Genomic DNA, 14783 nt, shown 5'->3' with positions numbered 1-14783 from the left:
GGTAAGAGCAAATTGGTCCATCCACATTATTGCCTCTTGATGTAACGAGTCGATCACCCTTCCTCTAGCCTCCTTTTCCGCGTACACTTGGGCATACTCGTCCGCCACTTTGTGCTCGTGGGCCGTGGCTAGATTTAGTTCTTCTTGGTACTTGCTAATGATAGCTAACATGTTGGTCTCTGTCTCGCATAAACGCTGAGACAAGTTTCTTTTGGACCTTGAGCAAGCAGCTAACTCCTCTTTCAAGACCATGCAATGTGCTCGTGATTGGTCTCTCTCTTCCCTTCGAAGCTTGAGCTCACTGTTGCTGCCCCATAAAGCTCCACGAAATTTGTCACGGCCATGCTCTTCTTTGCGAACCCTCTTGGTTTCTTGTTCAAGGGCTCTTGCGGTAGCTGCATTTTCTTCTCGTAACCCGGCACACTCTTTCCAGACGTCTGTCGTGACCAACTTGAATTTTTCTTTGGCAAGTCTTGCTTTTCCTAGTTCTGTTTTTAGAGCTCGGACTTCTTCATCCTCTTCCAGAGCTTCGAAGTTCTCTTCATTGATAATCTTTAACTTGGAGAGCCAATCTAACCCTCGTGTACGAACTTTCAGCCATTCATGATAACCGCCGATGATGCCATTACGAATGCCCCTAAGTTCTTTATCTTTCCTTAGCGGGCTTTCCCACGCCTTATGGACACTTTGTATAACCTTGAAACTTTGCGCGCCGAAATCTCTCACAAGGAAAGGAGACAGGCTTTCTTCTGCCAGTGCTCCTCTCATGGGGTACCCTAACTGTCTTATAGCAAGTGCGGGATTGTAGTTAATGCAACCCCTCGTTCTTATCAATGGGATCTTTGGGTAGTCCCCATATGAGAAGAGAACTCCCTCCTTTCCTTCCTTCCATCGTGGAAACCAGTTGATTGTTCTGCCTCTTATCCCCGCCAAGTGTTGGTCCCAATCTACTATTCTCTTTTCGACACACGAGCGATGGCTTCGGAGCATACATGGATGCCTTATGTCTTGTTGGAATAGGTGCAAAACCAACCATACACAAAGAGCGGGTAAGCAGCAGATGATCCGTGCACTACTCTTCTCACACCTTCGGTCAAATGTGTCAAATAAGTCCGCCAAGATAGCCACTACCAGGCTTTCTTTGCTATGGTGATATGCAAGGAAAGCATCAATTACGGCTAGGTCCACCAAACCATCCATGTTTGGAAAGAGGACAACCCCAAAGATTAGCAATGCTAATACGTCCATAAACGGGACCCACTCCTCTTGATTCGCCATATCCCTTGCCTTGCCTTCTAAGTACTTTCGTGGTAGGCCCACTACACCGTTTCAAGTTTGCTTTACACGATCCAATCCTCTCCCCGAATCCCTGACCACAACTGCAATCTTGCTCAAGGAGGGAAGAAATCCGGAGAAAAGATACGGTTTCCTTCCCCCAAGAGGACATCCTAGAATCTCCTCAAATTCTTCAACAGTCGGTACTAATTGGAAGTCTCCAAACGTGAAGCATCTCAAAGGCTGGTCATAGTATTGGGTGAGTGATACAACGGCTTCTGTGGATATCTCTGCTATGGTCAAATCTAAAATCTTTCCGTACGCCTTGCGGAAGGCTTGCATTTGGAGAGGTCCCATCAACCGCCCTAACTCCTTAATGCTGGTGATATCTAGGCCCTTAATCTTGACTTGATAAAACCTTTTTCCAGTTTGATTTGTTCCCATGTTTACTAAAGTGAAACAAAAACCCAGTGCGAATCAAAACTCCGACATCTATCATGGGTGGAATGGATGAATGCATGAAGAAATGCATATGACATAGATGCATTTATGAATACGGGAGCCCGGGAAATTGTCTCCTTCTTAGATACAACGTCTTGGGGTAGCACGATGCTCGACGTATGTATTTAAGAACGTGACACGGATCCTCCGTTGGTTTGCCAAAGAGAGGGGATCAAGACAGAACCCGTGCATGATGCATATGCGAAAGGCACAACATGGGGATGTACATAGTACGATAATATTCACAAACAAATATAATCAAAGGGGTACACGGCATTTGACTATATGCATGGCAGTGTGAAAAAATGGCACACAGCGTGCTTGCTCCGTGCCCCTATTTTAGGAACCTACATTGGAGAGAGCTAAAGGGGCTTTTTAGTGATAATTCCCAAGGTGGTCTTATCTCTCTTGATGGTCTCTGGAGGTATCATCCCCTTCGAAGAACATATTGCAGCAGTAGGGACTACTAGCAACAATATGTTATCAAAGAGAAAAACTCTAGATGAGGGTTCACTGTAATCAACCAAGTCGGAGACCTAGCATGATCACAGATTCACCTCCACTCCTTATGTTCCCACGAACCCGGGTATAGGGCCCTTTTTCAACTCACCGTGTGTGCGAATAGTGTTGGTGTTTGTGTGCATCAAATGAATAAATATTTACCTCATGCATACATTTAAAAAAATACACTAAAGGCATCCAAAAGTTATATACAAGAACACAAGAGAAATAAAGGGAAACCAACAAAGGAGAAAGTCATGATAACATTGCATAAGATTAAATGGCCTAACTTTCTAAAAACAATCCCCAGTGGAGTCGCCAACTGTCGCAACCTACCCTTCGGCGGGAGGGTGACGCGAGACTCACGGGTGCGTGTTCCAAAAAGGGAATACGCGCGGAGTCGCCACCAACATTTATTTGAGAAAAACGTCGGAAAAACCGGAAAAGACGTGGTCTACGAACTTTAAGTGAAAGGTTTGGGAGTTGTATTTACGCATGGGGAAGGTATTAGCACCCCACACGTCCGTCACAAGGGACGACAGCCTTTAATCAAATGTGCAAACATGACTTCAATTTGTGTTATCTTCCTCTTTTTTACGTTCTTATGTCTTTTTATGCCTTTTATATTTTTTATCTTTTTGTGGTCGACAAGGGTGTTTCCCTTGGTCCTACGTATTCCTTAATTGTGATAAGGAAATCAGACCTACGTAGTTTTTTTAGAACTAAACGTTGGTTAAATTGCTTTTATTCCTTTTTTGCAAGATATATTTTTATTGAATGAAAGGTCATTTAAGGCGTTGGACCATTAAACGATCTTTCGAGTCTTTTGAAAGGAGAGAAAACATTAAGGCATTGGGCCATTAATGATCTCTTGTTTATTTTTTGAAAGAGGTAACAAAGCTATGTGTTGATTTTAAGCTTTTTAGAAATCCACGTTTAACCAATAAAAGCGGAAAAGACCATTTCAAGGCGTTGGACCTTAAAAATGGCTTTTTAGGTGATGACAAAAGTTTGATTTATGAATTGATTTTAGCCTTAGTTTCACTTTGGTTATTAGTCAATTCGATTAAGAAAGGAAAATCTCAAAGAAAAACGTCCGATTGATTTTTTTTTATTATTATTTTACTAAAAGATATTTTTTGATTATTATATTATTATTTTGCCTCTTTTTTTGTTTTAAACGTGGTTACGGCATGACCGAACGGTCGGATTTTATTTTAACAGAAATTAAAAGACATTACAATTCAAATGATCGGTGGAAATTTATTTTAGTTTTTTATTAGGCGAGAAAATGACTTAAATAAATGACTAAAGCACGTCAAAAGGGGGTACGGAAAGTAAATGAAATAAAAATAAAAGCACACAAAACAAGTGGGGACCACTAAGGGTACATAGAATGAATTAAAAAGTTCGATTTCGGGAACTTACCGGTTGAAGACCGAAGAACGACAGAAAATCTTCGCGAAATCACCCACGGAAACGTCTCGGAAGCGTTACAGAAGCGCCTCGGCTTGGATTTTTTTTACGGAAATAATTTTTCTCACTAATTTTAAGTGATCCTCAGATACCAGGAGGGTTGAACATTTTTGTTCTGCCCTCCTACCCCTATTTATAGGAAAAAGAGGGAGAAGCTTGCCACCCAGCTCGCCCAAGCGAGCTAGGTTGCTTCCTCCAAAAGGCACCACCTTCTGGTGGAACTTCCTGGAAGGCCCAAGTGGGCCTGATTGCTATTTGTACCCCTCTGTTTACTAAATACACCCCCTGCCTTTTTTTGCTGATTCTTTTTCCGTAACGTTACGGAACTTTACGAATTTCGTAACGATACTTGTTTTCTTTTCGTAATGTTACGGAACCTTACGGATTACGTAATCATCCCTTTTTTGGCTTCCGGAATGTTACAGAACTTCACAAATTGTGCAGCAATGCTTCCTTTTGACTTCGACATGTTACGGAACCTCACGGATTGTGCAACAATGCTTCCTTTTGACTTTCGGCATGTTATGGAACTTCACGGATTGCCTAACGATGGATGCCAAGTACCTCGAAGTGATCAAATAAGGGTCGCATCCCAACAAACGGATGGTCCCCGGACGAAATTAGGGTATGGCAAGGTGGTTTTAGGATAGGAAACTTAAAGTTTTTTCTGGAAAATCTAGTGATTGTTCATCACAACACAAGCTATGCTTCAACAACACAACCCATGCTCCTAGGTTTCTGATGAATGTCCTTGTTGTTCATATGAAGCATAAGTCGTGCTCCTTCAACACTAGTCATGCTCCTTCAGCACTAGTCGTGCTCCTGGGTTTGAAGTAGGTCGGGCTTCCCAACCATGTTGTTTTGCACCCAAACCAAGCATGGTCTGTGCTGATAAAAACAACTAATAGTTTTTTGTCCATTTCTTTTTCCTACATTCTTCTATGCAAGTTCATGAAGGGCTCTTCCTCAGCTACTGGTTCTAGCACAAGGGCCAAGGTGTCTGGAGGATGTTCTATCTTTCCATGCGAGCTTCAACCACCTCCTCAACAGACACCACCATAGCAAGGTTGTCGTCAACAGGCCATTCGTCACCCATCTCCATCACCATCGCCATTCACCACATGCTGAAGAGCTTGAAGGTGAAGCCCTTGATCCATAGATTTCGGCCCAGCTTGTCGAGCATTATCGGCAGTTGTCCATTTTTCTAATTCATCCCACTCGCCTATTAGACATGGCCACCTTCATAGCTCTTGGAGCACAAGAGCGACTAATGACTTACATCTATGCCTTAGGATGGGGGACTTGGCATTGATTGATGAGCCCACTTATCGTACACCCATTCTGGAGTTCCTAGCCTCTTACTGAAGGTGTCAGTGTACTATTTCCTTACCTAAGGAGGATCCACAGACAATTTGATATGATTTCCATGACCCTTATACTAAGTAAATGGTGTCTTTTTTCATGATGGGCCAGAAGCATCACATGACATTAGTAGAGTTTAATGTCACTCTGGTTTTTGAGACAGATGCCTCCATCCTAACTAACAGAGATCGTCAAGCAAAGTTGAGGGCCCACGAAGGATATGCATGGGCTAGCACTTGGAAAAAGATCACAGGCCAAGGCCGCTACAATGCACAACTCTCCCAAGGCCAATTAGATTCGAGACCCTATTCTTTAAGCTACTCATAGGTGGCTTTCAGGTTTCATTCATGACCGCAAGAATAATGATGGGGTGGTCACAACTAAAGATGCCTACTTGTCTATTATATGACCAAAGGACATCAATGTAATGTTAGCTATATGTACCTCCAAACTGGCATGGATGTGGGCAAGAGGACCTCCAAACTACATCAAAGCTGCAACATCATTGGTTCTTTTATTGTCAGGCTAGCACGCCACCTAGGTTATGACCTTGACACTAATGATACCCAACATGTTCCTATGTTTGTCTTTCACCATACTACACTTCTGAGCATTGGTTGCATTTTTCAAGAAGGCAATGGTTATGCCTTCATTGAGCATGCACCCCATCAACAGTAGCCACCAACTCAATAGCAGCCTCCAAGAGCACCACATTAGGACACTGATATGGAAGACTAGCCTTAGGACCATTCAATGGAGGAGGCCCACTATCATGAGCCTTAATTTCAGCAGCCTCCTTTGCATGCTTTTGATATATAGGGCCTCTGCAGCTACTTAGATGAGATAAGGGCTGGGATTTTTGGCCGTCTTGATCAGATGGAAGACCGCTTCCAATCTCATCATGCTGATCTGGCTACTTTACTCGATGGCATGTAGGATTGGATGGACACTCACTAGGCAATAGCTCAAACTCGTTTGGATGCTTATGATGCCAGATTGGATGGATTCTTTCAGCACCAACATCATGGAGGTGCACCCCCCTCTTGAGGGGGGTTTTATCTTTATATTTTTCATTTTCTTTCATGTCTCCATGCACTTTCCCTTTGTTTTATTTTTCATTCTATATGTTGTATGTATGCACTAGGACATTGCATTTGGGTTGTTGTAATACAGTGGGCATTCGTGACCTGTCACTTCACTCACAACTTGATGATATTTTTTTATGACCTTTATGTGATTTTCTATTTTTTACTCTACATTGGTTTGTTGTTAATTTTTAGGAATTCATTTTGTGTAAAACACTTTTTGAAACTTTTTGTTTTGAACTTACCACTTCAATATAAGACTTTTCCATAGAGGTAAAACACTAGCAAAAAAAGTCATGTATGAGAAGTCCCTTGAGCTTGAACCAGTTAGATAAGTTTTGGGCCTCACCTTGTTGTTTGTGTGATGTATGGTCCACTTGAGTTGTTATGTACTTGGTTTATCTTGAAATACATATCATTGAGTGATTTTCGTGTGTGCATTGAACTGAGTGAGACAATTCTTAAGCTTTATTCTTAAACTCAAAATGTTTGTTTTTACCGATACATTTATCTCTTAGAAATTGTTGTTTGACTTAATTTTCATCTCTTTGACGTAATTGATAAACAATTCGCAAACTAAAGATAAAATCCTCAAAAAAATTTAATTTATGTAATATGAATTATTTAAGAAAATAACTAGTCTTTAAGATATAATATCCAAATTTTCAAATTTATAATTTATTTATAACTAGTCTTTAAGATACAATATCTGAACTTTCAAATTCATAATATCTGGGTAGAATTTATTTATCCTTATGTCAATGCATATTTTACACATCATCAAACAAATAGAAATCAACAATCACACCAGTTTTTCATTACAAAACTTTATGTTTTTAATAGTTCCAATTGCAGTCAAAAATTGATTAAAATATACCTTTTATATTATACATATATTTCAGGTAGAAATCAGTCATCAACACCGTGGATAGATACTAACACTGTTGTTATGATTACTCCAAATTTATATTTTAAACATGCATTATTTTTTAATTTACAAAAAGTTTTCAATCGTTCACAATGGCAGGTTGATCCATCTGCATGCATGCTATTTGGATGAGTGCTAATCGCTGGATTTGGTGATAATGGCACGCTGGGTCAGTGTAGTGCAATACGTGTTTTGTGAACCCACAAGGTGTCGTCTCTATGCATAAGGCAATATTCGGTAGCGTGAAAAAATAAAAAATAAATATTAAAATTTGATACGAGTGACTTACTTTTATAATTTGTTTTAATTTAAATTTTCATCTCAATTTTCATTTTAATACCTAAGTCCTCGAATATTTTCTTATGCAGTAGTCCAATGTATACGCTAAGATTCGAGTTCTTATCTATGGATGTGGGTGTGGGGTAATTTTGTTGTCTTTTGCTGGTTATAGTACACATACTCATGACACATTGGATTTTTATTGGCTGGATAGTATACTTGTCCTCATTTTAGTACTTCTTACACGGTTAATGAAAACAATAATTTAATTGCTGACAAAAAAAATTAGTATATTTTATTTACAAGAATTATTAACGAGTATTTTTAGAATATTGATTAAAAAATTAAAAAAATATATTCAAAAAGTCATAATTTTTTTTTCTCAATTTCAATTTCTTAACCCTTATCTAATTACACTATTTAATATTTACTTAAATTTATTAGGCTTAAATATTGTTTTAATCCATCATAAATATTCATTTTTTGTATTTAGTCTATAATAAATTTTTCCTTTGGATCGAATATTTAATATTTGAAAAATTTTGTCTTAAGTCTCTGTCGTTAGTCTGAAACCATTATCTGTCTATGTGGCCGTTAACCGGCCACGCAGGTATGCCACATGTGGTGTCACATGTAACCTTTGTCTAGGTGGAATTACACGTGGAAAAAAGTTTTTTTTTTTAAAAAAAGGTAAAAAAACAACGTCATTTTATATGTGTAAAAAAATTCCTTTTCTCTTTTTTTTTTCTTTTCCCAATCTGCTGCCCCTTTCTCTGTTGAGCCTAAATCCCAATCTGCTCCTACTCATTGCTGCCACTGCGAAGGTGTGCATCTTGTGCGAATATTAGTAAGGATCAACATCAGAAGAAGAACAATGAATCCATTGATTTGCACACAGCCAAAAACCAAGAGGAAAAGAAAGTCAATTAAGGGAATTTTCTTTTCATGGTTATTCCCTAAAATAACATATAGAAAAAAAATTGAGATGGAGCCCAAATTTGTCCTAGGATTCAAGCTAAAAACCATTACTAGCCCACCTTTATAAAACAAATTCTTCAAATTCTTGGATTTAACTCCGCTCTCCATAGTTACCAAAGCAGCATTCATTGGTGTTGAGTTCAAGATCCAATGGCAGTTGCCACGAGAGGAGGCAGAGGTGATTCTAGTTTTTGTAGCTTGTTCTCGTTTCAGATCTTCATCTCTGTCACATTTTCTCTTTTTTTCCCAACAAGGACAAGGTGTGGGAGAAGGAGAGTCAATGTAAAGAGAAGAAGAGGACAAAGCCACCATGTTAGATCTGAAAAAAGAAATCATGGAAAAAAGAGAAAGGGGAGTGGATCTCAGATCTGGAAAAAAAAAACCATGTCGAGGGTGAAGCTATATCTTATGGCGGTGCCATCGACATCGACATCGACATCGACAGGAAGAAGATGAAGTGGTTGTCTTCGGAGTCCCAATCGTCAGAGAATAAGTCCTTGGCTGGAGATAGGAGACCATGGAGTGGATTGGAACAAGTCTAGAATACATTAAAACGATGTCATTTTCTTTGTTATTTTAAAATAATCTAACTTGTATAAACAACAATAACAAAAGTTACACGTGACACGACACATCATACTCTTACATATCCAGTATCCAGTTAACGATTACGTAAACCGTTGACGATTACGAACTAATAGCAGGAACTTAAGGCAAAATTTTTGAAATATTAAAAATCTAATCCAAAAGAAAAATTTATCAAGAATCAAACAAAAAATATATATATTTATGATGCACAAAAACATATTTAAGTCAATTTATTATCTTTGTTACGTAGACTTTGTGTTGATGATTAATCGCGGGAGTAACACGTTTTATTTACTTTTGTTTAGACAAAAGAAAAATGGCATCCGATCAGCATGCACTAAAATGGAATAAAATTCTTGCTTTCTCATGTGTGTCCCTACCTAAGCACTTTTGATTTATAGCCTCTCTTTTTAGTATTTATTTATTTATACTTATTTTCTTCTTATTATTATTTCCCACTCCACTCAACTCGTATTATTTATTGGTTGGTTATTATTATCCCCGCTATGCGTGCCATAATCTGACACCGATCTCTGCCACCCTTTTGCATTTGCATGCCCTTCTTCCTATTTCTGATTTTTTTTTCTTTAATAATTCAAGGAAACTGGGTTGTTTGAAGATTTGGATTTGTTGTTGAAAAGTTGAGCACTTTTTTGTGTCACAAGTTTGATTTTTTGGGTATTGAGAAGGTTGTGAATTATTTTTTATAATTCTTCTTTTTTTGCGGTGTTTCAATGGGGTGTGTGATTGATGGGCGTTTCACTGTTGAGATTCAAAATGGAGTGAGCAATGGTTGTGGTGAAGTGGGTTTGTGGAATGATGGTGGTGGTGCCATTGAGGATGCTGTGAAGGTTTTGTTGGAGGGTCTAGGGGAAGATGTGAACAGGGAAGGCCTTAGAAAGACACCACTTCGTGTAGCCAAGGCCCTTCATGAAGGAACCAGAGGTGAGCGACATGCTTTACCCTTCAATTTTCTTTGATATAAAAAAGTGTTTTTGAATGGTGTGATGAGTGTTACAGTTCTTCCCCTTTGCAGTGTTGTGTGAGTAATGAATATATTTATTGAGTAGTGATTAAGGCACACCCCATTTTGGGGTGTGTACTAGATGGATAGAATACATGGATAGGAAGAAAAAAGAAAAGGAGAAGAGACAAAGTGATGGATGTGACCTGATGGTAAAATGAGTGTATGAGCATAGTTATTTATATATTTTGTGACCTGATGGTAAAATTTGGATGAATGGATCTAAGGTCATTCATGTCAGTTAACTGGATATATGGAGAATTACTTAAGACTTTCTTTTGCCTGGGAAAATGGTTAAAGAATAAAGAAACAACTGGTTACAGTTAAGGATATTCATTTGTCTTTTTTTTTTCTTTTTCTTTGATATGTAAGAATTGAAAACAAGTATTAGGGGGTTTACAATAACTTACACATCATGCTCAACCAATTGAGCTAGATCCCCTATTCATTGTCTTTTATTATTTGATGACAGTCAAATTTGGTCTATTCTAATGAGAACCTTTTGTAAAGTTTGTCTTAGTCCTTTTTATAAAACTTCCTCCAAATTGTGTACTGCATCAAAGCCATCAATTATTTTTATATATTTTGTTTTACAAAATTATCCTTAAGTCGAGATGTATTATTTTATTAGGTGGGAAATAATTAAGAGAATAGTATCCCTATGGTTAAAGAATAATTCTGGACGAATACTATAAATTCCACTAACTAAATCAACTAAATTTATTAATTTTATGAAGTAATTAAAAGAATTTTATCAAGATGTAGCGTGAGTTTGCATTCACATTTGAAACTTGCATATGCTATAATTTTCACGTCAAATGAATAAAAGTACACAGAAGCTACACTATGTTGCATCTGGCTGATGCGGATCCATTCATTTCAAACACATGGTCAGACATACGGGAAGTATTTGTTATTTTTCTAAAGACTTTCTGCATTCTGAATTACTTTTACAGTAATCTGTTTTTCCTTGCGGGTAGGAATGCCCTGCTGATGAAAAGGATAAACCTGGGTACTGAGTAGTACTGACTATTAATTCATCTTGTTAGCTTTCATCTTAATATTCCTTTTTGGAAATAGAAAACCATAGTGAACTTATAATTTCTTTATTCTATTTTTTTGACTGTCGATACGAACAACTGCATCACAAAGTCTCAGACAGTCAATCATTCAGGGTTGGTTTACATCTTGTCTCAGAAAATCTTAAGTGCTTAACCATACATATATATGAAATGCTTCCATATTCTGTCTACTGTAATAAACTTGTTTGATCTCCTGAGATCTTCACTCAGTTATATATTGCAGAGAAGATATTGGTTGGTTATTTCTTTATCTTACTTAAACATTTCCAGCCTGGCACATGGTTAGGCAGTCCTACACAGCTTTTGGAGAGGGATAATAAATAGTTTATGGAAAAATGTTGATGTGTTGCTGTTAAGCCAGTCTCTTCATTACAACAAAGTATTTGGCATGCTGTTCTTTGTCAAGTTTTTGAATTACTTCAATTCATTTATTCTTTCAGCTACATTGCTTATGCTTTTTTTGTTTATCTGCTTCTGTGAATGTCATGGCCTTGGTTTGGTCACCATTGTTATGTAAATATTATCATTTTAAAGCTTGAAGTAGATTGTTTTTGGTCATTCTTCTTTTTCTTAGGGTAGAATTACTAAAGAGATAATCATTTATTTCATTCATGAATCATGACGATGCACCAAGTACTGGGCTGAGCATGTTTTTCTTGGAAACTATTCATAAGTCCATATGTTTTGAAAGACAAATATTTGGTCAAAATGGTATCTTGAATTCCATGGATGCAGTTGCTAGATGCATTTTCTGTGTCTCTCTTGTGCTCACTTTTGCATTTCTTCTTTCTCCATGCTGTTGGGGACCTTTATTATCTGCTGACATTGCATATTACAGTTGTCAAAGTATGCATGCACATTTATAGGAGAGATAGAAGGTTTTTGGAATCCTATTTCCATATTTTTCTGCATTATGTAATCACCCAAGAATAATGATTTTATTCCATAACAATGTTTTGTGACCTTAATGCACTTGCTGTAAATGAGAAGTGTATTTCTTCGTTTTTGGTTTGTTGCTTTATATGCTTAACCTTTCTCCATAATTTCCTACTTGAGTATGTCACTTTAGCTCTGTATTTAATTAATAATTTTATCTTATTTTCTTGATTAATATCATTACCAATCATAGGGAGATGTATTTTCTTCCAGGTTACAGACAAAAGGTGAACGACATTGTTCAAGGTGCTTTATTCCCTGAAGCTGGTCTAGATAATAGAGTTGGTCATGCAGGTGGAGCAGGTGGACTTGTGATTGTTCGAGATCTTGACTTGTTTTCCTATTGCGAGTCCTGCTTGCTTCCATTCCCGGTCAAGTGTCATGTGGGTTATGTCCCCTCTGGTGAAAGAGTTGTTGGTTTAAGCAAGCTCTCTCGTGTTGCTGATGTATTTGCAAAGCGACTTCAAGAGCCTCAGCGTCTGGCAGATGAGGTGTGTTCTGCTTTACATCAGGGAATAAGGCCAGCAGGTGTTGCTATCATACTTCAATGTTCACATATCCACTTTCCAGACATAGAATCAGTCTTTCTTGACTCAAATTATCAAGGGTGGGTGAAGATACTTGTTTCTTCAGGTTCTGGGGTTTTTGAGAACAAAAATGCAGATGTATGGGCTGATTTCTTTGGTCTTCTTAAATTTAGAGGCATCAATATGGATAAAATTCATTTTAGAGGATCATCTGATCCATGCTGGTGTCCTTCTCAGTCTTCTCTCTCTGCCAAAGTTTCCTCCAAAATAGGACCAGTCAATCCTGTAATGGTTACTGCAGTAGCTTCAGTTATTGAATCTTTGGGAGAAAATCCTTTGAGGAAGGAGCTTATAGGGACTCCAACTAGATTTGTGAAATGGTTGATGAACTTTCAAAAGAGTAACTTTAATATCAAGTTGAATGGTTTTCTTTGTGATGGGATAGATTCTTTAAATGTCAATGAGGATGTTAACATCAACAAAAAAATAACCTCTGAGTTGAACATACCTTTTTGGTCACAATGTGAGCATCATTTGCTTCCTTTTCATGGTGTTGTTCACATAGGATACCTTATGTCTGACGGATTCAATCCTATCTTAAAATCGCTTTTACAATCAATTGTACATTTTTATGGTTTCAAGCTCCAAGTTCAGGAAAGGCTTACCAGGCAGATAGCTGAAACCATTGCCCCACTGTTAGGTGGAGATGTGATAGTAGTTGTAGAGGCAAGCCACACGTGTATGATTTCGAGGGGAATTGAGAAGTTTGGAAGTAGTACGGCTACTATTGGTGTGTTAGGACATTTTTCAACCGACCCTACTGCAAGGGCATCATTCTTGAAGAGTATTCCATATCCTACATCATCTGGGGAGCAATGACTTGTGTTTGAGCTCACTTTAAATAATTTAGCACTATTTCAGGTCATTCTCTCCACTTTGTAATTTCAGCGTCAGCAGTTCAGCTACCTAAGCATGGATAAATTCAGAAGATATCCTTTCCATGGATAATCTTATGCTTTTCAGTTCCTCGAATTTTTGTTTCAGTGTCAGATTTATGGTCAGAATTTGTTTGATGATTGATAATAACATCATTATCTTTCTGTCTTTCTGAGTCTTTTGCATGATCCCTTAAGAATAATAGAGGGTATTTGTCCAGTCCAGATTTACATAATGGTAGACTCTTCCCCTAGAATGTTAACCATCTACCCTTAAAGTTATTCTTGATGTTCACAAAGGGCAGGGTTTAAACTGGTTGCTCTGCATGCAAATGCTTTGGTGCTTTCAGGCTGTTGATTTGCAGATAGATTCTGAAGCTGTTTTTTTTTATGTTCTGAAGATAATGTTATGGGGTGGAGAATAATTCTAAGAGATTCGGAGGTTGGTCAATTCTGGCTAGAGGATAAGGATTTCTCATATATATCGAGAAGGAAATGCTTGTGTGGATGCTTTGGCCAATTTGTCTTATGGCTTGCAGTCGGGGTTTTATGATGTATGAGCAATCTCCTGCTCTCAGTCAGCTGTTGCTTGCTGACAGTAGAGGAGTTGCTTCTCCTTGCACTATTTATGTCGTAGTGTTCTTTTGCCCCGTTTAATACAAAAAAAAAAGGCTTTGGTGTGATTCTGACTGGTTCCAAAAGCATTGTGAGTGCATGTTTAAAAATTCATTTTGAGAAGGAAGGAATCACATTTAGGATGTTAAAGTTATAACTATTAAATTTTGAAAATTAAATTTGAAATGTGAATATTTTCTTATGAAAAAACAGTTCTACTATCACGAAATATGAGCTACTCAATTCAACTTATAAGCAACGGGTAACATAACTACAAAACCCCTTTATAAGAGAAGAACAAAAGATAAGTACAACAAAAGAGAATGAAATTATTGATTTTTTTAATAAAAAAATAAAAATGGACAGTTTTTGGCATGCTTTTCAACACTAATTTATGTGATTCCTACTAAATATGAAGGGACTTCAACTAATTAATTAAATCCACTTAAAACTAACCTAAAAATAATAAGTATCTAACAAGTCATGTTAAAAGGAAAGTGAAATGTTTACTTCAGAAAGAAATGAAATATATAACTTTCATATGTCAATGTATATTTTTTTAATGATTTTTTTTTACCTCTCTTCATAATGGAGTTATGTTAACAAAACCACTTTTTTAAAGGATCGCACAACACACCATTAACTGCTTCCAATTATTATTATTTTTTTAAAAAAAGTATTGAACAATTTT

At 37.5% G+C, this 14783-nt stretch overlaps 1 protein-coding gene across 1 annotated transcript; it reads left to right on the top strand.

Annotated features, from left to right (window-relative positions):
- The first annotated feature begins 9444 nt into the window (after window positions 1–9444).
- On the top strand, window positions 9445–14163 carry LOC114397490 (GTP cyclohydrolase 1-like). The gene is made up of 2 exons (XM_028359545.1): window positions 9445–9918; window positions 12229–14163. The coding sequence occupies exons 1-2, from the start codon at window positions 9708–9710 to the stop codon at window positions 13419–13421; spliced, it is 1404 nt and encodes a 467-aa protein (XP_028215346.1). The 5' UTR covers window positions 9445–9707; the 3' UTR covers window positions 13422–14163.
- Window positions 14164–14783: the final 620 nt, after the last annotated feature.

The sequence above is a fragment of the Glycine soja genome, chromosome 18, assembly GCF_004193775.1.
Source record: "Glycine soja cultivar W05 chromosome 18, ASM419377v2, whole genome shotgun sequence".
NCBI classification, from domain to species: Eukaryota; Viridiplantae; Streptophyta; class Magnoliopsida; order Fabales; family Fabaceae; genus Glycine; species Glycine soja.
This window is presented reverse-complemented; position numbering and strand designations above follow the sequence as displayed.

Excerpts from the sequence above, each read along its gene's own strand:
- LOC114397490 (XM_028359545.1), top strand. The coding sequence starts at position 9,708 with ATGGGGTGTGTGATTGATGGGCGTTTCACTGTTGAGATTCAAAATGGA. Across the intron at positions 9,919-12,228 it reads CCTTCATGAAGGAACCAGAG|GTTACAGACAAAAGGTGAAC; the intron begins GTGAGCGACATG and ends ATTTTCTTCCAG.